This window comes from Perna viridis, chromosome 1 (genome assembly GCF_037379345.1).
Source record: "Perna viridis isolate PV_CMFRI_1.1 ecotype Kerala chromosome 1, ASM3737934v1, whole genome shotgun sequence".
NCBI lineage: Eukaryota > Metazoa > Mollusca > Bivalvia > Mytilida > Mytilidae > Perna > Perna viridis.
Window position 1 is genome coordinate 20,020,578 of NC_142445.1, and position 25,408 is coordinate 20,045,985.

The window sequence follows — 25,408 nt, forward strand, 5'->3', positions numbered from 1 at the left end:
CTTTTTGACCAGACTTGTTGAAAAAAATTACTATAAATATGAATATAAAATTAGTCTTTTTATTATACCCCCTTTTTACAAAGTTGGGTTAAATGTAAATGTAGTGACGGGGTGTTCATCTTTCCTTCTTTCCGTACTTTTATCCTTCTATTACACAGGGGTACATATCTCTTATTCTGTTACTCGTCCTACAGCACCGATGGGAATTTAATGAAACTTTCACAAAATCTTTATTACATATTCCCATTGTGTACCTATTTTTGATTTTGATCTATATCAATATGGAGGTTTCACATTAGCCAAATGATTTTATGCTCTTCTGAATATGGGGATATTGGGTTATACATCTATCTGATAATCCTCCTACACCACTGAATGGAATTTAATGAAACTTTCACAAAATCTTTATTACTGGTAAGCATTCTAATTGTGCACCTCTTATACACAGGGGCGTAGCTGCCTATACGCAAATATGCAGTTGCGTACTTTCGGAAAAAGTAACAAAAATAAAAACACACATTTTAAAAATGAAATAAAGGTTTTATGCAATGACAAATCCTTTTTAATACATAATGATACTCCAATGTACACTATAAAGTAATTCGCGATATCAAAACCATCAATTCCGGAAATTTTGTACTTTTCCGCGACCCCCCCCCCCCCAAGACCCCTTGCCGTAATTTTGCATACAAACTAAAACAGACCTAGCTATGCCCCTGATACATGTTCAAAAGTGCCAACTCTCAAGCATCTCGCATAAAACACACATTTTGAAGCTGATTTGGTGGCATTTTCCTAAGGTCAGTTTTTTTTGCTTTCGATCTTTAAACTTTTGCAAACTTTCATGCATTTGTGTCTTAACAGCTCTTTATGTTCGATTTTGATCTGAATACTTTTTAGACCTCATATTAGCAAAAGATTGACTTTATCAACATCACTTAATGGAATTTATTGTATCTTTCATAGAATCTTCAATTACGTAGTCCCATTGTACACCTCCTATTTTTGATTTTGATCCAAATCAATTTGGAGGTCAAAAGGTGCTCACAGTTTTTCTAGTTTTAATTAAAACTATATCTCAGAACTATGTTTCTTTTTTTTTAAGAATTTTGAAAAAAATATACATAGTTCAAAATGATAGGATTGTAGTGTCAAAAGCAATAACATACATGGAAATGGTAGAAATCTAGACAAGTATTGACCTGAATACCAGTGTTCCCCTGATTACACAGTATGCATGTTTTTGGTTCTGGATGAATAAATTTCATGTGAGATTTGATACCATGTCAAGTGCCTGAAGTAGGCATTTGCAAGGTCAGGAGATTTTTACTCATTGTGTATAATGCTCATTATCAGGTGAATTGTGATGAACATTGTTGAATTGTATCTATATGTAATAACAACTTGGTCAGTGATCAAGGTGAGATATTTTGAACAGTATACAAAATGCACATGTTAAAGGGACCCTTTCCCAAATGAAAAATATGTCAAAATAATGCAGAAATTCCCAAAATTACTAACTTAACCCCTTAATTTTGATTCCCACTAATTACAATTTACCAGATTTTAGCACATAAAGACCTAGAAAGGATTATTTCCAAAATACCAAGAAAAATTCCTATCATTTATGGAAAAAAAGTACTCTATAGTCAGCAATTGGAACTTTTGAGACACCTGATGTAGTACAAATGTGCATGTTTTATGTACAGTACAGAATGATTACATTGTCATATTTTTTTTTTAGCAAAGTACTTTTGACACTGTAAGAATTTAATTTCTGTTCAGTTTATTTTCATCATCTTTTACCTTCCTTTTTTACTTTGGAAACAATTACTAAGTATGTATCAGAATATTCATTGATTAGTCAAATCTCACCTGGATATTGAATGACAAGTCCATGATTTACAGTAAGCCATGGTTAATCATAATACACAACAGTGTTCTATATATAGTCTATACACAATTTATTCTAGGTCATTGCCTCAACAATGACCCACCAAATTAGTAATCAAGTAGTTTATATTGGATTAATTCACTTGGAACATGAAATTGTGAAAACTTTTTTTGGATTTGCAGTTTGGCCAACAGTAGCTAGGTGTTAATACATCAAGTGTTTATTGATAAGCATGGTGCTTGACTGATTTTAAAATTTGTGTGGACATTGATTGTACTTGTAGGTTGGATTATTTGACTTCAAGCAGTTCAATTACACACAATTCTTTCAATATCAATGTAGTGTACAAGTGTTTATTTGACTGAAGAATTATAAACTGACATAATTATTGATTTGATTTAATACTTACGGACCAGTGCATGTTGATAACTATATAATATATTGTGTTAGGTTTCCTAAGAATCATAAACTATGTCAAATATAAAAACAGAAATAGACTCAACATTTGAAGTTGAGCCTGAGACTAAAAGAAAGGATGAAGTGAACAAAGAAAGTGATTTGTGTAAACATATATCTGGTGAAGGAAATTCATTTTTAAGTATGTCAGCCCACCAAGTTTACCCTACTGGACTTTTTAGATCTAAATCATTTATTTCTCCAAGTTATTATGAGAGGGATGGAAATGTAACAGAAAACATGGTAATCAAGAAAGAACCCTCAGTTCTTTTGATGACTGCCAGTGAACCACAAGAGATCTTACAGCAAAGGGTAGAATGGGCAGGTAACATTTGGAATAGGTGGGCAAAATGTAAAATTGATGCTTTGCCAGACTTTCCTCAGTGGATTCCTAGATTTGATGAAATATTGAAGTGTTCAGAAGAGAAATACCTGTTAACACTTTTTAGAGAACTTGTATTTGAGGCAGCTGATGAAGATGGGAACTTGCTTGATTGGCAAACGCTAGAAAAAATAGCTTCTATTATTGAAGATGTTTTGTACGAAAAGGGCAGTTTCATTGCAGAAAATCTTCTCGGAGTAGCAGAAGCAAGTTACAATAAAAGAAAAGCTCTCTGCTTAAACAAACATAGCCTTCAGAATAAAGACTATAATAAGGGTAATAATAGAGGATGTTCCCAAACAAATAAAATTGGACACTCAGTTGTTAGCATTGCAGCTTCAACGAAAGTAAGTTCTGAAACTTTTAAAACCCAAAGCTGCAATTCTACCTCTGTTAAGACAGGTATAAACATTCCTTTGTTGATTAATAATCTCCCTGGTGTTATCCCTGCTCAACAAGTTCCTATTGTTCGAACACAAACAGTTCTTAATTATCCAAATATGCAGATTCAAGGAGTACACCAGCCTGTGCCAGTCTTACTTACACCTGTTAATAATGGACGTTTTGATAGTGTTTTAGTACCACTTTACCAACCAAACTCAGTTCATATCTCAACAGAATCCATCACCAGTAATGACGTATCAGATTTGGCCAGTCCACCTAATATCTCAGAAAACAGAACAGCAAATAACAAAAAGCAAAAAATATCAGTCAGCCAACAATCACATGGCAGTGACACTGGAAGAGAAACTTATCAAATGGGACTTCAGAATGAAATTGAGGAAAGGTCAGTTGAACTGATGGAACATGATACTGTTACAATCAAAGAGGAACCACCTGATGATTATTGTACAGAAATAATAACATCTTGTGCACTGAATTCTGCGAATATTCCACAATCAACTATGCAAGCGTCAAACTCTGTTGATGAAGGCGGCACACTAAGCAATAAAACTATAAATACAGTTATCACTGGAAACAGTCAGATAAGTGTCAGTAACAATGCAAATATCATTGGTTTAAATTCGGTGTTTGATGGTTCTCTTACAAAAATGGGACCTGATAGGTATAATTTTGACAGTAAAAAGCAAAACAGCACAAGTACTTCTGTAGCAATAGGTACATCAAGGATAGCAACACCAGTGCCAGCACCTAATAAGGATGAAATAGAGCAAGAAAAAAATGGAAAGGAGAATGAATCTTGTCCAGGCAATACTCTAAAAAACAACAACTGGGCAACAAACACATGGAATGATTGGGCTGGTGCAAGGAATAGATTGCATTCAGGTACTGATGAGAAACATATACCAATTCTACATAAAATATATGGTAATGTTTCTGAGAAGGAATTGAATGAGTTGCTCATTAAATTTATTTATGAAGTGCGTAATAGTCAAGGGTTACCGTATCCTCCTACATCTATCAGATCTCTTATAGCAGCATTCCAGCGTGTAATTCGCCAGAGTGGTTGGGAGAATTTAAGTTTGTTAGACACAAGTGTGATTCGCTTCAAAGACTTTCACAATGCATTGGAAGCTAGATGTAATGAACTACTAAACCAGGGTATTGGAGTAACTAAGAAACAGGCACAAATAATAACTGAGCAGCAAGAGGAAGTACTGTGGGACAAGAATGTATTTAGTTTGGATACCCCCTGGGGACTATTGTATTCTGTTTATTACTACACAAAAAAGGTCTTTGGAATTGGCTCAGCTGTTGAAATGGAAAAGTTGAAAGTGTCACAATTCAAATTTGCCAAAGACACTCTTGGTGATTATGTGATATTCACCCCAAGTTCTACATCTAAAAATCCAGAGCCAGTGAAACAGTACAAAAGTCAATATAATCCCAGAACTTACTATAACATCATAGAAAAGTATTTGTCAATGATTCCTGATGTGAATGATGTTTTCTTTATGCGGCCTCAAGAATACAATCATAAAAAATTCTCGTCTGTGCCCATTGGTAAAAATAGCTTACATAATCTTATTTCCAAAATGATGAAACTTGCTGGGTTCAAAGGGTACTATACAAACCATTCAGTAAGAGTAACAGGAGCTGTAGCAATTTTGAAACAAGAATTTCAAGAAGGGTTTATAAAGGAACGTATTGGGCATACATCAACCATGGCATTTAAAAGGAGTTTAAAAGACCATGAAGTTGTACGAGCAGAGATCAGCTGTACACGAGATCCCCCTCCTCCTAAACGAGCGAAGAAATCTTTAGTTGTTGTATATGATAGCTGTGTGGAAGAACAACAGACCTTCAAAGATCAAAATGAGGTTTGTTCTTCACACAGTAGTGATTCTTTCTTTATTTACTCTTTCATGGTTTAAGAATGCATTGAAGGTCTTCTACATCCCCACTTGCAAAATGTGGTGTACATGTGCTTGTATAAAGTGATAGTTTTTGTACCGTTAATCTTATTGCAAGACTTGAAGACTTATTTTCATTATCAGTTGCGTGTAGCTCCTAAAAATTATTAAGCAAATTTTATGATTGAAAATGTAGAACTCGGCATGTGGTAGGTATATTGGAATCACCTTGTCTGTCCATCATTCCATCTGCCCAATTTTCATGGCAATTTTCTTGGCTCCCAGTTGATGAGTTAATTTCAAATATGGTGTGTGGCTTTGTATTGATGAGACATACATGCATGTTGTAAGTGATTTTGGAGACTCTCTGATATCAACTTCCTGTTTCATGGGACTTACAGGTGTATGGAATGATATAGAAAATTTTCATTACAAAAATCTTTGTTCCCTATTGATAGATTGATTTCAAATTTGGTATGTGGCTTTTTATAGATGGGACATACATTGGAGGGGTTTTTTGGTTGTTCTCTGAAATCAGTTTCTTGTATAAGTGGGGATATACATATGTGATAAGGCATGCTACTGCATGCTTAATTCATATTGGTCCTACATGTATTTAAACTTTTTTCATATTTACTTCTACATGTATCAAATACTGATTCACAGCTAGCCAGAAATACAGTGTATGGTTAGTTCTTTTTTCTCAAAGCTTGAGAAGTAAATTGTGAGTTCTTGATTTGAATTTCATTTGGGGTACAAAGATCTTTCCTTTTGAATAAATGTAACAACCATGGGATTGTGTTATACAGGAAATATAGTTTCAGAATAATCTCTACATGTACTGCAGGTAAAATTTAAGACATTTTTATGTTTTTGAAGAAAAAACTTCTTTAATGATAGAATCCAGAGCTCAGTTGAAATGATATCTAGAGCTGTAAGATATATTGATTGTTAAGATATTTTATCTGACTTTTAACTGAAGGAATAGGGAGTCATACTTGCTATTGAATGTTGGACAATGATTAGGTCTTTTAGTAACTGCTCGTTTCAACAACTACTGTTTTTTACCAGCGTCTCCAAAGGCTTTTTACAAAAACACTGTATGTAGTTGTGACATATTGTCAGGAAATTTTGAGTGTCTAATTCATATGGGAGTTATGCCTCTTTGAACTTAGAAATTTACCATAAATAATCATGTATCAGCTTATCATCACAACTTTAAAACTACCCAACAGAATTTCATAAAACTTGATATTCACAATAAGTGTTGTGAAATACATTTTCGTATATATTAATTATCCTGAAGTATTTTGGGAAGACAAAAATATACTTAGGGATAATGGTTTAGCATTGTCTTACCATTTAAGTTATTAATTATTATCATTTTAACAGAAGTCTGTCGCTGTTTTGACGTCTACATTTTCCGCCAAAGTAGAGTTATCGTTCTTTTGGCGTACGTTAATTTTTATACCAGGACTGGTTAGATGCGGGTTTAAATTCCATGTTTTGAGTAAATTAGTCTTGTTATAGAATATTGTTGTATATAGTTATGTTTTATTCGTTCTGCATATTTGTCAGTTGCGTCAGGGTTGTGAACGTCTTTTATTCTGCAAAATTAGTGTATTGCGGGAAATTTCATGCGTTGTCATCAACAATGATAAATGTTGGGCATTATATGTAGATCTCATGTAGGAGTATACATGTAGTTATTCAAAGAACTCTTAAGGGGAAATAATCTTATTTGAATGGTTTTACATTTAAAACATTAAGCTCCGTTTGAAGCTGGATGTATTCTCTATGTGTGCTGTATTTATAGTTTTACACGTTGTCATTGTATGTGTTTATATACTTCTGTCACTGTTTTTTTAGCATTTACATTAAAACTTAGATTGGTTAATGAATTTGCCCATTATATTTAGGCTAATTCCGATTGCCCTAATGCAACAAATCTATTGAGCCTCTGTTAATGCTACTGCTAATAGACAAATGGGACTCAATGTACTGATAGGATCAGTCTTCTTGTCCTCTATAAATATCATATTTTCAATTGACCAGTATGCATCTATTTACAAATGTACACATACACTTGTTTTAAAAATTACAGTCACTAATAGCCTATGTTAATTTGAAGCAGAGAGTTACATGTAAAATGTAATGTACTTTTTCAATTGTATTTCTGTGAAATTGAAATTCAATATTTGAAATGTGTGTAGGAAGCAGAAGCTTGCAAAATATCATTCTGTATGACCATATCAATCTGCATAAACAGAATAATCTTTTCAAGCCCTTGCCAGAATAAGGAAACTTCACTGCATTCAGTATTGTGTTTGTTGCTTTACATTTTTTATATTCAGTCAAATTTCTAACACAATCTTGAGAATCACAGAATCTTCATTCCTTTGTTTCTGAGCATAATGTTAGAGCATGGTGATTCACTGGTTTAGTTTTTTTGTGTATTTTCTGAAAATTTGTATTGGTACATCACAGAAAACAAGTCTTCAAAGAAAGATAGTCAACATAGTAAATTTTTCTTCTATTTATTTCTAAATTTCTACATTTCTTTCAAGAAAATAACACATGGCACACAATTACAAATTTTCGATACTGTGTTTTCGAACACCACTTAATAATCAGTATTTGGCCAATCGGGAAACAGAATTGCGATCAGGTAACTTGTGTTTCCATAGAGGAGCATCCTTAAGGTTAGTGGGTAAGACGCGAAACTGTATTGACTGCATCAAAAAATCTTCATTGGCTGTACAATTTCATTGGTGGTCTTCAGGTATCAAGCATTTCATCATGAAAAAAATCTGGTCATACTTGGTTCCATTATATAATGGCTACACTTTAAGTATCACTATTGTTAAAAGAATTAAGGTCTAGCTGTCAATTATTTTTGTTTGTGGTACAAATATTAATACATTTGTAAGTTCAAAGATGAGACATTGGTGAAAAACCAAAAAATGGTTCTCAATTTGTAATTTTAAAATCTCTTTCAGAAACAAACAGAACTTGTGCAGGAACTTGAAAACTCGTCAAAGACATTTGAAGATGCTCAAGCCAGTTCACAAATCTCAAAGACTGAAATTGAAATCCTTCAAAGGGAGAAAGAAAAACAAAACAAAGAAATTTTAATTCTGAAAAAGACAGTTGATGAAATGGAGTTAAGAATAGAAACTCAAAAACAGACTTTGACTGCTAGAGACGAAAGTATGAAAAAATTATTAGAAATGTTACAAAGTAAAGGATTGTCAGTTCAGAAACTTGAGGACAATCAGCACGAGGTAGAACAGTTACAAACTAAACAGCTAGAGGATGATAGAAAAATTAAACAGTTGCAGAATACTCTCAGTCAAAAAGAATCTGAAATAACTCAACTTAAGGAGGTAAGTTGAAATGCCAAAATGAGGGTAAATAAAAAATAAATAGTATATTAAAAATTTAATTGCCATGATAGTGAAACCTACAGTCAATTTTTTTTTGGTGTCTAAAATATCATAAGGCATCAGTATTCTTTGTTTTTGGCCCAAGGGTAATAATATTAATAATGATAATAATAGTAAATATGGATAATTTGGTTCTAATCTAAGTCCAAAGCTGATCAAGCAATTCATTTCTCTGTATCAATTTACATGCAGTGTACATGTATGTGTGTATGTTGTGATTAGCATTAAGATTGAATGTAACACATAAGTATATAAACTGCTTTTCATTTCTGTATCACCTTATACTCTAATAAGGATTTACTTGTCAAATGTACATGCAAGTGTCTTGTGCAAATTTCCTTAGGGCTAATTAATTAAAGTGCTTTGGAGTAACATGGCTTTTCTCAAGATACTTTTCCTGCATTATATGGGCACTGGCTTTGAGATTTTTTTTCACAATATATATTTGTACCCATATTTACACAATGTCAGAGATGTGGTAATTGTAACTGTAATCATTAATCAGCTGTAATTGATTACAATTCAAGTAATCATTGTAATTGTTAATCAGCCGAAAACCTGATTACACGCAGTTTAAATTAATCAATTATTTTTCAAAATACCCTGTAATTCTGATTACTTTATGATTACAATGGAAATATTAAAGCCTGTAATGTCATCTGTGGATAATGCATTATTTCAGCAACAAAAAAGGAGTAAAATTATTGTTAATCATTCTATCATAATAGTTATTTGCAAATTCATTGTAATCATATGTACTTGCCAATGTAATAATTAATATTATCAGTGACTTTTAAAAATGTTGTAATAATCAATTTAATTTTATCAGACATTTGACAATGTAATTTTTAGTTAATCAGTTACATTCAAAGTAATCAGATCCATCTCTGCACAAGGTCCTCAACCAAATTTATAGTCTGGGGTAGCTGGTACTTTATATTTTGGCAAGGCAACCTTTGAACTGGAGTTCCGTGATCTGGCTGAAGGAGCATAAATTCAGATAATTTTTTATCGAAAAATATGACAAAACCTTTTTAAAAAAATGAAAGCTATAGTGTAATTATCTTTCTATTAACTCTAGAGGGATATAATAATTAAAGTAACATCAGACAGAAGTGTGATTTTTTTATGAGCGACTGGATACTTCCATCATACCAACCTGCATGTACATTTAGTTCACAACAAAAACATCGCTAGGTGTGCATATATTAAGACAGAAAAGAAAATACACCAGCTACCTCATAATAAAATTAGTTCAGAACTTTTTGATATGGACAATATGTACATGTATGGCAAAAAATCAAAACAAGTGCCTGTAACTCTGATTTACAAACCTAACTGTGCTGTAGGTTTATCGGCGACTGATTATCAGATTTTATTTTTTGCAAGATGGACATGATATGGTAGAATATAAAATGTTAATCAATGGTCGTTCTTTTCTGTCTGAAAGTCTTGTTTGTTGGTAAGTAGTGTTGATTATGAATGAATCCAGTGTATGAGTTTGTTCAGTAAACTATCATTTGATCCTTGTTTACTTTGCTAATTTCACTTACATTAGTAACAAGTCTCACTCTTATGTAGGCAGATTCAAAATTCTAGAAATACAGGAAATGTTTAATTGATGAATTGGCACCCAATCATGAGGCAAACATACAGTAAAAACTGCAGAAATGGAACCAAAAATAAAGAACAGGGTTGTGTTTAGACATGTTGTATTGTAGGCTTTATGAAAATACTTAATACATTCAGCAGGGCTCTAGGATTCTACATTCCCTTCGGCAGATAGAAAAAGTTGTGAATTTCTAATTTGAAAAGCAAACTAATTGTGAGAAAGTTATCATTTGGAGTTTTCTTGTGGAAACCTCAATTTTTTTTAAATCCTATAAATCTGCATTCAACAAGCTTCAAGCATTATTAATTTCTGCCTAATACATAGATTTTATAATAATTAATGTAGTTGATGCATCAGGCTTTTACATTGATATGTAACTATAAACAATTATTGAAGTACAGATATATTTTAGAATCAGGCAGTTCTACTATTTAAAGAACATTTTAAAATTAAGGATTTCTTATGCTTTGACAAAATTCAGTTGATTCACCGATGAACTATTAAAAAAAGGAGTCATGTAAATTGTTTACTGAAAATAAACAGAATTTCTGCATAATTTTCTAGGCTTTGGCTTTATTAAAGTCTATGCAGTGTTGTGTGTTGAAGAAATAGATACAGTTAAATACCGTAGACAGTTAGTTGTCACTGCATGGCAATGAGAAATACCTGTATATTTTTAAGTTTTGATCTTGATGAATCAAATTAATTAGAATTTTTATAATATGCTTTAAAGTTATGACATAATTCCAAGATACCACCCATCCTTGGTGTGATCTTACTATACCTATTTTGTTAAGTCTTTGCAAATGTATTCCTTCCATTGTTTTTGCAGTCAGTATGTACATTTTTTGCTTGTTTCATCCTTCCATTATTGTGATTCTACCTGTAGACATATTACTAGCATTTTGAAATGAATAATGGTAGGTATTTTTCCATGCATTTAGTCTGCTTGTATTCTAGGAAAGTAGTAAACTGTCTGATGATTTAGAACACAGTAAGCTTCAATTGAAACAACAGCCTTCCAGCACACATACTATGCAAGCAATCCTAGAGGCCAAGGTAAACTTACCTTAACAATGTTTTAATTTGGTAATTTACCTGGTACCACAAAAAACGTTCTTCCTTTTTGTTCTTGAATGATCATTTTTTATATTTTATTTCCATGAGGATGTTATTGATTATATAATGATGGATGTTCCAATAGTCTGTTTGCTTGGTTTTATTGACAGCTAATATCAGAACCTGGCAAAAACGATGTTTTCCTTTGATCTGGTCTGGCCATTTTATTGCCCGATATAAAATGTAATGAACTCCTGTGTAGGGTGTGATTTTCTCAACAGCTAAGTGATCTGAAGTATTGAACTCTTGGCAGAGTTAAAGATTAAGGGAATACAGTCCATTATTTTACTGTGATATATATTGCTGTAAGATCATCCTCATCATTGTGTGTTAATAGCGCTGTTTTTCACAGATGTTTATTAAAAACAAACGAGTTGCCTCATAATTTGCTGAATGATTTACCAAGGAAAGGTGTAAATTAGTCTAATGCCAAGATAATTGTTGCTTTCCTAATATTATACTGTAGCAATAAGCTTATACTATTAGTATGATATTCATTGCATAATAATGTATGAGCAATTTTATCAATGTAGCATGAAAATATATCTATCCCTATGAAATTAAGGTTAAAAAAAATAGGGTTTACATAGTAAATGAACAGGTGTAGAGTAGATGCAGAGCAGTTCTGCATTGGGCCGTTTGTGCTGTTCTGTTGTCATGACTTCGTATTTTTTGTCTAAAACAACTGTGTGAAATAATACCACATTCTTCACTATGTTTTAATAATCTTATGGTTAATTAACAGGTTAGAACAATTTGTACTATACAGTTTGCTTGAGCTGTATAGCATCATGATTAGACTAAGAATCTTTTTGAGAGCAATTCTTTTTCTAATGGCCATGTTGACATTTCTGATGTTTAGACCTTCAGTTCATTTATAAATCCTTATGACCAGTTAAACAAATTTAGATTGACACTTACAGGTTTGATAAATATTGATAACAACAGATTTGACTGCTTTTTTTATTGACCACAATTTTTTGTGTGTATTTAAGTTGTAAGGTCACTTACTAAAATTGCTCTGAAATTACCCAATAGGGCTTGAAGTATTGTGATGATGATTCAGACTAACTGGAGCCTCTTGTCTTGATTCTATAAAATTCTGTTAATTTGTGAATTTGTTGTAATCAAATTTCTTCCCAAATGTGTCTACTGTGTAAGGGTCAATATGATTAAAAGTCAATAATTGTAAATTACATGTAAAACAGAATGCCTCTGTCTTCAGCAAACATTATAATTTAAGTTTTTTTTATATGGATGCAATGAATTTGGAATATGCTAAATATATTCTGCTTATTCATTTCTTAGATGATTTCTATGCCAAGGAACTTGTGTAAGGGAACTGATAGAGCTACATCTGTCCTTCTGACTTTCCATAACATACTTGTTGCCAGGTTTGGCATTGCCCTTGTTTACTATTGATTTCAGCATATTGTTGCTGTTCTTTAAAAATTTGGTAGTACTCCAGCTAAGAATCATGCAAAATATAATTCATGGTTGGAAAGCTTACATATTTTTTTTTATTTTTGATATTTTGTTTGAAATGTTTAACTAAACAGAAAATAAATTGTGGATTTTCATAGAACCCATGTTCATAGGAGATAAAAATTATATAGAGTGTACTGTAGAATTTGAACTTCAGGGAAATAACCCTTTAAATGACACAAAAATGCAGTAGAAACCATTGGATTTTCAATGTGAATTATCTCCGAAGAGCAGACAGATTGGAATTAATGATTATACATTTCATCATATAGACCTATAAAGCAACTTAATAACAAAAATGAAAATGTGTAGCCTTTTTTGGGGTGTATCACATAGTACACAATTTGCATGATTCTTACAAAGACTGATACTTAAATTTTTGTTTTAATATTGAATGTTTCCTCTATGCAAGGATTCCAGAATAGCTGCTCTAGAAAAGGAGGTTCAGAGTTTAGAGGACAAATTAATGACCTTACAGGAAGAGGGCAGTATACATTTTGATAGAAAAGACAAGGATTCTGTCTCGGCCAGAGAAAAGACATTGAAAGCTGAAGTAAGTTTCTCTTCATCACTGGGCAAGATAACATCTACCATTATTAGTGAGTGGACATATGATCTACCTGTATTTTATTTTGGTTTTGTTAAAGTTTTGAAGAAGGGGCACTAAAGGAGCACATTTAAAGGCAAAGTATGCTTGTATCTTTGCTTTGCTACAAATGTGATGTTTACATTTCTGTCTTAACATGTGAATTGGAACACATAGCCTTGTTCCAAACTCTGAATCTAAATAAATCATACAGAAATATGAATACAGTCTAGCAGATTAAATGTTTAGTAAATCAAATAATGATAAAGTATGGATGTCTTGTTTTTCTTTCTTTTTTTTTTTACTCTGAATAATGAATGATGAAATAATTTAGCAATGCTACATGGTATTTCCTTGTTTAATGAATCTTTATTATATTCAATGACCTTATCCAAGATTTTGTGGTGACAGTAAACCTAATTGGAGACAATATATCTAGTATAATATTCATGCTCTCAAATTATGTTTTAGAGAACCATATTGATTTTTGTATTATGATAAAGTTAGGCTTGGTTAATGCCAATGTATGTAGCTATAGCTCAAGGGATAAAGTTTCTCTATTGTGAGATATTTTAGTTACAAGTATTTGATTGTAAAGTGAAATGTAGGTTCTTCGGAAAATATCAAGTTTTCCTAAAATGAATTAATGGAAGACACATAACCAATAACTTTGTTTGAACTATCTTATAGACTGAATTCTTGAACAGAAATTCCCTGATGTTGGATTACAATACCTCCTTAATAAATAAATAAGAGATATACCAGCATTTTCCAAAATGGATTTCCTTATATCTCCTACAGCAGTCCAACTCGGGAAGAGGCTACACAACTTTCGTTGTGATGGACCCACCTGGTCTGCCCTTCAATCTGTATTATCTAACCTTTTGTCTGTCTGTCTGTACATATATCACCATATTAATGTAAGGTAACTTCTTGAAGACATTTCAATTGAAACTATTATCCTCATCTTGTATTCTTTTGTGTTAGTAATGTATTACCTCTGATAACTCAACACTTCCTGATGTGTAGTCAGTAAGTATGGTTGTAGGTATGCATAGTGTTCTAACTATAGATACCCAGGTGTGCTGTAATAGTAAATAACAGGTAAACACATGATAAAAATAACTTCTCACAGGTTAACTTAAACTTAACTTTACCACTTAGGTTTCTTGAGGCATGCATCCACTGTGATATGTATGAACTTTGTTCATCTCAGGCTTTTTAACTCTTTGTAGTTTAATCTCAAAATGGTATGGAATGAAATTACGCTGTTTTGGAATAAAAACTTTTGAAGTTGAATTACACTTTTAATTTTGATTTTAAATTCATCCCTTTAAAGAAGATCAAGCATTTTGTCAGTATTTCACATTTTCTGTATCTTCTAAAAATTTTTAGATTTTTTAAATTTTTGTCCAGAATGAAAATTAAAATTTTGGCAATAGAACAAAGATTTTACTTCAGTAAAATTTAAAAAAAAATTAAATGAATGAAAGTTATTTTAATATGAAAAAAAATTCAGGTCATATAGTTATGGTGATGTTATTTTTTCATCATAGGTGCCAGTATTATGGTCATGACCATTGTTATATGTAGACTCCTGGCTTCAAAATATTAGTTTCAGTATGAGTGAATCTCAATGATATGGTAGCACAAGGTTGAAGCTGGTACCATATGGTTAGGATTGATTTTGAAAGTTATCATGAGTATGGGCCCAAAACAGGGCCAAAACAAACGTTTTGGGATTTCCAGACAATAACTTGAATACAAGTGTTTTGATCTTTATGAAAGCAAACCATAATGTTTAAACCACAAATAGAAGATAGTGATTTTAGGGTTATGGCCTTAACCATTGATGGCCTAAAGAGGATCCAAAGAAGCATTTTCTTCAGTCTTATCTTGTCTAAATTGATCATTTCTTGACCATTTTTAATGGGGTCAAATTAAAAGTTACAAGTTTAAAACCAATTATAGGGGTATTCTGAGTGATATATTGAATCCAACTCTGTAGTTAGTTTGTTTTTGATTTTTGGCTCTATATCATAATATCCCTAAAGACCTGAAATTAAATCTTATTAGATTTCAACAAAAATTTGTTAAGTGAGGGTGCTTGATATGCTGATCATTACCCTGTGTTTAGATTTTTGATATTATTTAAGTATAATTGTTCATAATTCAACTTAATTGTTGTTTCAAGCTGAGCTTTTTACATAAAATCCCTGTCACATTCTTAATGACAAATATCACAATGATTTCTGAACTCACAGTATTTAAAAGTAAAGGGTAGAGCAAATATCAACTTTCATAGAATCATACACATTAGATTGTAATGACTAATGTATCAATATTGAATAATTATTAAATGAGTTGCATTCTGACATAAAAGATTCAAATTATACTTTCCTCTAGTCTAAGTAGGTTACTTTAACCCTGCTTAGGAAGAATGTGTATTTTTTGGCAAAGTTTCCATCAGTTAATCCCTGGACATATGTTTTAACTGGAAAACACATCTTTTATATTCTAACACTAATGCAATATTGTTCAATAAATAATCAAACATGATACCAACAGTCAGTGTACTGATACATGTTATCTGTACAAGTTTCCTGAATGCTTCAATTATTTGTTGACAGTTAGCAGTTGTATTATGAATTGATAAGGCTTTTGTTTACATAAGTCTTGATAGTGTGTTTATTAAGACATCTTCATTGATATGATCCATTGCCACCAGGAGCAATCATTATTCATTCCTAATGCTGAGTTTTTTATGGCTATCTGTTATTTAGGTTTGTAAACAAGACAACACACTTTTTTGTATAATAAAGGTATAGGCTTATAGAACATACCCATTCTGGCTTGTGAGCCAGTGATTCTGAAGGAGTATTGACTTTTATTTGATACTCAACTAGTAACCTGTATACTTTGTGAAGCCATTACTAGACTTTACAAGATTTAACTGATATTGCCTTTCATAGGGCAGACCAATTCAACAAACACTTCCCATTCTGTAATATCCTGCAAAGTTTGGGGGTATATAGGTTTCAGACTGTCTGTCGGATATATTATTGTGGGCAGCTCATTTGGGGGTATATAAGTTTCAGTCTTTCTATCAGATATATTATTGTGGGCAGCTCATTTGAGGCTAAATATGTTTCAGTCTGTCTGTCTTGTATATTATTGTGGGCAGCTTGTTCGGGGTTTCATCTCTTTACTCTTTTACTCACCTGGCCAAGACCAAGTGAGCTTATGCCATCTTTTGATGTCGTTGTGGACAAATTTTCAAAACTCTTCTCCTCTGAAACTTTGTAGGGTGTTCTGCACAAAATTACAGTTGGGATTTTTGATTTGTGAAAGAACATGGCTGCCATTACTAAAAATATAATGTAAGGGTCTGAAGTATGTAGGGCTTGCAAATAACTCAAAACTTGTAGCTTTTAGCAATTGCGTCAAGGATAATATTATTCAGCTTCATGGGAAGGACCTATGCTGAAATTTTCAAAATGATTCGACGACTGTTGTTGGAGTTGTGGCCCCTGAAAGTTTTTTTTGGCATTTTTGTAAATGTACAACTTTGAAAATCTTCTTCTCAAAACAATTAAACAAAATTCAATGAAAGTTGGTAATTTGTTCCTTAAGGTATCCCACACAAATTGAATGTTGGGATTTTATCTGCGAGAAAACATGGCTGCGGTTACTAAAAAAGGAACATATCGGTCAGAAGGCAGTTTTTTTTACAAATAACTCAAAAACCATTGCCTTTAATAAAAATCATGCAGGAAAAGAATTCAGCTTCTTGAGATGGACCTATGCCGAAATTTTATAAACAATTTGTCAACTGATGGAGGAGGTGTGGTCCCTGAAACAGTTAAATTTTTGCATTTTTTTGCATGTGCAACTTAGAAAATCTTTTTCTCTAAAACTATTTTACAGAATTCAATGAAATTTGGCGTATTTGTTCCTTAGGGTATTCCACACAAAATGATTATGGGGATTTTTTATCCGTGGAAAAAGGCAGTTTTTGCAAATAACTCAAAAACTGTGACCTGTAACGAAATTCTGGCCAGGGATAATATTGTTCAGCATCCAGAGGCGGACCCATGCTGAAATTTTCAAAACCATTTGTCAACTGATGTAGGAGTTGCAGTCCCTTAAACAGTTTTTGTTTTTTTTCCACTTGTAAATCTTCCTTTCTAAAACCATTTAAGGTCATTTAATGAAAATCAGCATATTCTTTAGTGTATTGTGCTCAAAATGACTGTTATGATTTTTATTCTGTGAATAGATATGGCTGCCTATACTAAAAATAGAAGATAAGGATCAGAAGACAGTATTTTTTAAAATAATTCCGAAATTGTTGCCTTAAGCAAAATTCTGGGTCAGGTCATAAAAATGTTATTAAAAGCATTTCCTGCATTTGACAATTCAGTAGATTTTAACTTAGCCTGTCTCATTCCTCAAGTTTTCCAAATAAGCAAATGGTTAACCAGGTGAGTGATTCTGGCTCTCTTAAGCCTCTAGTTCTCATGAATATGTGCATTGTTAGATTACCAGTTACTATATAAAGATTTGCATGTATTGCGAAGATTTTCAGTTTTGACCATTTTTTTTAAGTAATAGATATAATTTAAGCTTAGGCAACTTACTTGCCGCAGATTGAGGACACTTGTATTTTGTACTGATTGGTTGTACAAATTGACAGACAGATTTTATATTATGTGTTTATTATGCCAACTAATCTCAGTCCTGTTTAAACTTACTGGCTTTGAGCAATGTCAAAAGCAGATTTCTGTTTCAGTTCATTAATGTATCTAAAAATATCATCTAATTTGAATGATCTGTAATTAGTTGAAGCAAACAACACAACCAGAGAATATGTCCAATTTATTGACTTTTATTATTACATGTATTTTAAAGTTGTTGAAGAGAACAATTAGACTGACTACATGTAGAATTCTCTTAAGAGTATTACATAATTGGCAACCATTTACTCTTTGTACTTTAGCAATCAATACATTTCTGTAGTTCTCTTTCCTGTATAGAGTCAGATGACAAAGTGAAAGGATATGAACTCTTTAAGACTTGTGTCGAGTTCATCAGTGGCATGATTTAATATCATGCTGCTTGTTCCTTAGATAACAAGAAAACACCCATCTACTGAAGGCACAAGGGCTGTTTTCACAATACAGATAGCATTTTTTGTCATTGCTCATTTGGTTTGTCAAGATTTTTTTGGGGATTGAACTTATAATATCATATTAATTTTTGCGGTTGCCAATTTTTGTGGATTCTGTTAAGTGAGCATATTCGCGGGTATTAATTTTTGTGGTTTAAAAAAAAAAACGATTAGTGTTACTTTGTGTTAAAAATCACTTTTGCAGTTCTTTGAAAAAATAGCAAAAAATCAAAACACCACAACGATTAGAAAATTAAAAAGTATTAGATAATTTGTTAGTAGTTATGAAGAAGGTAAAGGAATATAGAACATAATGAAATTATATATTGACTTACTTCCACTACATGTCTACTAATAAGTATTAATTATATTCAGTCATTTGAGAGCGGTGACAGTACTGTTATGCCTCTTTTCCCAAAAGTTGAATGCAAATCCCAATTCCAACAGCAAATCCAAATAAGAAAAGCTTTTAAAAAAAAATTTCAAATACATATCAGTAGTAATGCTGTAAAGGGTTTCCACACTAGGGTAACTTAAATTTCTGGTGACTTCTTTTTGAATTATTATACAGTAGCAGTTATTGGTTAACCAGAATTTTTTAAATAACAGGTTGATCTGATGAGGAAAGAAATTTCCAGAAAAGATAAAGAACTGTTGACATTAACAATGAAGACAGAAACATTAGATCATCAGCAGGTTGAGACTCAACAATATATACAAGTCTTAAAGGAACAGATCTCTGCTAAGGAGCAACAGGTCAACATGTTACAGGGAGATGTATGTATTAGATGAATCATGTTCAAGTTTAGTCTCAGTTGCAAAATTGCCAGCAAAGAGTTATTTTTATTTTTTTATTAGATATATAACAATAGTGAAATCAACTGTAGCCTTAACATTATGTTTGTGTATTAAGCAACTGCCTCGGTGGTCTCAGGGTAGAGTGCTCATCTTGAGTATGGGAGGTAGTGGATTCAAACCCTGGCCTAGTCACTTCAAAGACTTGAAAATTGCTGGCTGAGTGATGATTGGTTGGCTTGGAATCAGAATAGTGTGTCCTATCTGCAAGTTGTTGCTTCTGTGAGCTAGCACATTTAAGATATGGCTCAGTGTGTTGTACCAGTACAAAGCAGGGTCTGTTTGATTGGTCAGTTATTCATATCCTGAAAGCATGAAATATCTGCAATAGGATGTTAAACCATAATCAATCATGTGTCCAGTTATATGGGTTTTACGGGTAAAAGGTGACATGTTTTCTATCTTCGATTTGTATAATTGCTGCATATTTTGCTACATATTTAAAAGAATTAGGCTGAATTTAGATTATAGGTTATTTTACTCTGAGTGGTTTTAAAAACTGCTTTAATGGTTGTGGAATCCACTTTTTTAAGGGGACAGTCACACATGGATTTATCTCACCTTTATACACTTTGATTTACATTATTTATAATAGTGTGATCCAATAAAAAACATTTTTATGCTTCTAGGTTGAAGATTTAAGAGACAGAGTCAAGGATAAAGATTCTACAATAGACAGAAAATCACAAAGATCTCATTCCCTGCAGTCAGAGAAACGGAAAATAGAAACTGAGGTTACAGAATTGAAGGAACAGCTTGAGATAAAGGACAGAAGAATTACACAACTTCAGACTCAGGTTTATATCTTTATAGTTGTTTATCTTCAGTTACCAATAAAGAATAAAAGGTCCTTACACAAGTTCGAAATGAAGTCTTCTACACATTTTTTTTAAAAGCATGTCTTTCTTATGAGAAGGATAATAGTAATATGTTATTTTTCTTGTTTTTATTTTTATTCTAAGAGCATATTTTACTCAGTTTTTGTTAGACTTCATACATTAAGGTACTAGGTGAAAATATATATTTAAAAAAATCGAAAGTTTCAAATTTTTAATGGTTAATCTGTCAGAAACCTGCATGCATGCTTTGTCAAAAACAATAAATCCCAATAAAAATTAAGAATGTAGCAATATAAAGTGTCCATACTTAGTGTACATTGTTCAACATCTGTGTTAGTTTCAAACTGCACTCTGTTTTATTAAGAAACTGGTTATAACATTTATACACTTGTTTATTTATGTTTTATTTCATTTTTTAGATTGAAACATTAGAAAGTTTAGTGAATGACAAAGAGATAGAGCTAAAAGAAGCCACAACCAAATTTGAATCTCAAGACTTTGACTCAAGAATCCAGATTTTGGAAGAATCTCTCATTGAAAAGGAGAGACAAATAGAAAAGTGGGTCAATTTTAAAACTGTTTTAATCCCAGAATTAAAATCTCCATTGACGTTGCCATACTATGAGTAATAATTAATGAATGGTTGTAATATTTTGTTGTTCTATGAAGAAATAACCTCAGACATATGGTTTACACTTCAGGTTCATCGTCACCTTTAACAATTATGGGCTTTATTCACAACACTTTTCCCTCTGATTACAGACAAACATTTGCATTTGGGAATGATTTAAAGCATGACTGAACCTAAGTAATTAGAAGTAAAATTCTTTTTCTACAGTCCACTCAATTACACAGTTTAAATCACCTATTGTGAATAGGTGACTATTGTCTTTCAAATGACCAGCATATCAATTTGAATAGTGTTCACCTTTAACAGGTTGAAAACATCTCAGAACATTACCTCGAATTAATTTATTTTGGCACTTTCTTCAGAATTCATAAATGCTCATTAAAATCAAGTTTTTACTCAGCAAAAGACAGAGAATTAAGGTTTTCATAGGAAGTTGTTTTGAAGGGGAGGAAACTGAAATTGTAGCAATCAAGAGGTAGCACTCAGCTCACTTACTGTTGTAGTTAAATTTTCTTATTTTTTTTTTTAGACTTAAAGAACAAAGAATTAAATCAGAAGAAGAACATCAAGAGGAACTGGATGTATATTCTAAAGCTTGTCAAGATCTTAAATCTAGACTTGATACATTACAGTTAGAGTTCAATGAAAAACAGGTAATAGGATACCTATTGTCAACTGTTTGTTTTAAAGCGTTTTATGGTTTATATATTAATATAGAATACTATCATAATGATTGTGAGTTGAATGTTGCTTAAAGTTTTTGTTATTGAAATTTTAATGAAGAATAATATATATCCTTGTCCTGAAATGCAGCCTTGGTTTAAACATTAAGTTCTGATGTATTGATCATGATCCACCTGTAAAAAACTTACAACATGCAATATGTAGAATGATACAGCATGTAGGGAACAATTGGAAGCTTTACAAAATAAAAGACTTACAATCCTTGTTAAAATTCACATCAGATTGAGAAATATAATTCTTAGTGCTGATCCCTGTTCTTCATTACAGACTGAACTAGTAGAACTAAGAGAGCATGCTACAGAAGCCCAATCAGTTAAATTCCAGGCTGATTCTAAGATGCGCCAGTTGGAAAGTAGCCTTGCAGAAAAAGCTGCAGAAGTTGAAAGACTTAATACTCAAATAGGAGAGGTAATCTCAATTATGTTAATTGTCGAATTGTTCATATGTTCATTCCGTCTTCAAAATGTTTAAAGCAAATTTAATCTCCTTTGTAGATTTTATACATGCTGTAATCCAGGGTAGAAAATCTTTCCAATACATTCAAAGATTAGTATTTAAGTTTGGAAAGCTTTGTCCTGAGAGCTCTGATGTCAAGTCTTAATTTATTGTTCTCCTATCATCTGTTCCTTTAATTTTTCTTCAGCCAAAACTTCATAAGAGTGATCAATATGAAATTTGTAAGGTAGACCAAGTGTTAAGAGTTTCATCATATTTAACACGTTTGTAATAGAAATCTATTCACTTTTTATTTACCAAATACTTCTTTGAATTTAAGAATTTTTTTTCATAAGTCATATCCTTATCTGATGCAAACTCATATCTATTAACCTTTGGACAGTACATGTGGAAGATTCTCCCTCACTGACACTGTCTCATGTGGGAGACTCCCTCACTGACACTGTCTTATGTGGAAGATTTGAACATAAAATCAAATTTTTATTGTAAAAATTTTAATCATTTTGTAGTTTTCATTGAAAAGGGAATAATTCCTTAAACTGTATGTTTTTATGTGTTAGATTCTAAATTTTTCATTGATTTTTTGGGAGTCTATCGCTAATGTGGAAGGATTAATTGGTGTGTAAAGCTATTAAGTTTTGTGGTGTACTAATTTTAACAATTTTAGCAGGAATGATAGTATTTGTGAATTTGTTTAAATCACAAAAAATAATAACCTTAAATATACTCATTTAAAAAAATTTTAAAAAATGATAATAGATAAATATGTTTACAACATTCAAGATATATTGTCAGATGTGTCATACTGATATCTGTTGTATACGTGTATAAGATGGTATTTATTTTATATTTTTCCTACATGTTTTGCAGCTTAAGTCCTCAGAGACAGATGCCAAAGGTTCAGAAGAACAACAAAAACAAGTCAGTGATTTATCTAGTCAGTTGGAACAACAACAGTCAGAAGCAACCAAGGCTCAGGCTGAGATTGATAGATTGCTTGGTATTATACAGGAGTCGGAAAATGACAAAGATGAAAAGGAGAAACAGATCAAAGAATTACAAGAGTAAGTGATAGCAGATGTAAATATTAGGTACTTTTAAATGTAGGATTAGATTCTTAATGAGGAAAATTATGAGACTGATAGTAATACAGAAAGTTCTCTTTATCATCTAATTTTTTTTGTGGAACATTATCAGTAACGTTACTTATTTTTATGATACATTATGCTTAAAATGAATTATCGTTTTGGGCATATCTTATATCCACTTATGTATTTGTATACACTAAAGTTACAATTCTTACTTGTTTACTCCTCAAAGAAATTATAGTTTTGAAGGAATTCTTGTAGCATATTTTGTAGTTCAGTCTTGGAAAAATCTTCAAAAACTAGAAGAAAAATGATATTATTTTCTTAAAGTATGAACTATATTTATTTGAATGGAATGTAATTCAATGAATCCTTAATTTTCAGTCTTGTGAAGGAGTACAAACAGAAAGTAGGCACACTGAAACGTAAGCAGAGTATGGAGAAGAAAAACAGTGCTACATTATTGGAAGAGGCTAGGAAAAGGGAGGATAGTTTGTATGATGATGCTTCACAGTTAGAGGTAAGTTATGTGTGTTTCTGATCTAGAAATCTATTAGAGAAAATTAAGATCTTTAATTCTGTTTTATGCAATGCTCTTATGTCTTCTGCAGTTTGATAAATTATTGTCAATGATTTGTCTTTATATTCCCACTTTATTGTAATACCAAGATTACGTTTTGAACTAATATTAAAAAAAATCATTTTTGTGATATTTAAAAGTAAATGTGAATTAATGAGCTATGACCAAAAAAAAATTGTGAAGTATCCCATTTTGTATGTATTATCCTCTTTGTATTGAGATTAACCAAGTTTGTGTCAGTATGATTAAAAACAAATCTACTAAATTTTTGAAAATAAAAACATCACACCTCCTCATGAAGGAACAGTTCTTATATTTAACAAGTGAAAATTACAAAAATAAAACAAGTTCAGAAATCTAGTTTTACATTTTCTATGTCACCTTTGACATTTATTTCTTCACAATACAATGGGACCAAAGTAGTATGCTATTGTCTGTATTGACTAAAAAATTACAGGATAAAATGAAATCAAAGAATGATAGAATAGAGGAATTAGAAGAGGCTCTAAAGGAAAGTGTTAAGATAACAGCTGAGAGAGAGATGGTCATGGTAGACTTACAGAATCAATTAGACACTGCTGAGAAAAAGGTAAGGAGAAGGATTAAAAGGCTTGGTAAAGGTAGTGTTGTGTAAGAAACAAACCTTATTCACTAAGAAATGCTGAACAAGGAAACTTGATAATCCCAAAAATTAAAACTGAACTTTTCAGACATTCATTCATATATTCTTGGTCTGTCTTGTGGAATAAGTTACCCAAACATTTACGTAATCAGGCCACTGACAACTTTCAAAATCAATCTAAAGAAGTACCTTAACACTTTTGAATAGAGTATCTTAAAAGAGAAAATTGTTGCTGCTTACACTGTTTTTTAATGTTCTATTGTCTTAAAGTGATTTGGTATTGTCAAATCAGCTTTTGTTTTTGTGTTGTGTTGTTTATTTTTATTGCTGCTCAGACGTTAAACCCCAACAAACAAACAAGTTTATTTTTAATTTTTAGTGTGTTTGTGTGTGAGGGCCTCAGGGAAGATTAGCTTGTAAACTAACCGTAACCCTCTTGAAATAAAGATTTTATTAGTATTATTATAGTGTTCTAGGATTCCACTTACTTCTCACCTAGGGCTAGTGCAGTTTTAGTGTGGGAATGTTTTTCTTTGTTATTTGCCTCTTTCCATTTGACAGTTGGAATTTCTGAAAGGATTTGTTAAGATTGAGAAGTAGATGTTTATTGTGAGAGTTTACCCTTGGAAACCAAAGTTTACAAATAATCTTTGAACTCTGTAAAAGTTATATTTTTGGATGGAAACAGAAAAATTATTTAATTTTTTGTGGTTAACAGGTAGATGAATTGACTATGGATTTGGTAAGATCTAAAGGAGATAACTCTGGTAAAGTAGAGAAACTTAATAAAATATTAGAAGAGAAAGATATTAAGTTGAAGAAGCTGCATGCTGAGAGACACAAACATCTAGAAGAAGTCTTTGAAATGAAGTAAGTTCAGATATTTTGATTGTTGTTTTAGTGATATTTTACTTCTTGAATACTTGTTATACTTCATCATAAAATTACATTAGGTATTTTGTATTCATCTGCCCTGAACCAGTACATGACATTGCCCTTTTGCATTTCATATTTTGCTTTGCACATCTAGGAAATCAATGAAATTCTGGTTACCTCATCATGAACATGATGTCCATACTGATATTATCTTATTAATTGACAAGTTTCTCACCATAAAATATTCAGCAG

General features: G+C 31.8%; 1 protein-coding gene across 4 annotated transcripts in view; it reads left to right on the forward strand.

The window, feature by feature from the left end:
- Positions 1-25,408, forward strand: part of LOC148627676 (ERC protein 2-like) — a 32,811-nt gene that overhangs the window by 6,113 nt on the left and 1,290 nt on the right. The window contains exons 1-13 of one of the 4 annotated variants that reach the window (XM_088576969.1): positions 2,275-5,014; positions 8,047-8,433; positions 11,066-11,164; positions 13,122-13,262; positions 19,075-19,242; positions 19,950-20,117; positions 20,579-20,718; positions 21,320-21,443; positions 21,802-21,942; positions 22,861-23,054; positions 23,463-23,598; positions 24,116-24,247; positions 24,999-25,150. In XM_088576969.1, coding sequence (XP_088433095.1) covers positions 2,366-5,014; positions 8,047-8,433; positions 11,066-11,164; positions 13,122-13,262; positions 19,075-19,242; positions 19,950-20,117; positions 20,579-20,718; positions 21,320-21,443; positions 21,802-21,942; positions 22,861-23,054; positions 23,463-23,598; positions 24,116-24,247; positions 24,999-25,150 — 4,631 coding nt within the window. In that variant the 5' untranslated portion in view covers positions 2,275-2,365. Of the gene's footprint in view, positions 1-2,273; positions 5,015-8,046; positions 8,434-11,065; positions 11,165-13,121; positions 13,263-19,074; positions 19,243-19,949; positions 20,118-20,578; positions 20,719-21,319; positions 21,444-21,801; positions 21,943-22,860; positions 23,055-23,462; positions 23,599-24,115; positions 24,248-24,998; positions 25,151-25,408 lie in introns of those variants that run through there. The other 3 variants (XM_088576982.1, XM_088576975.1, XM_088576985.1) reach the window with 3 other exon arrangements.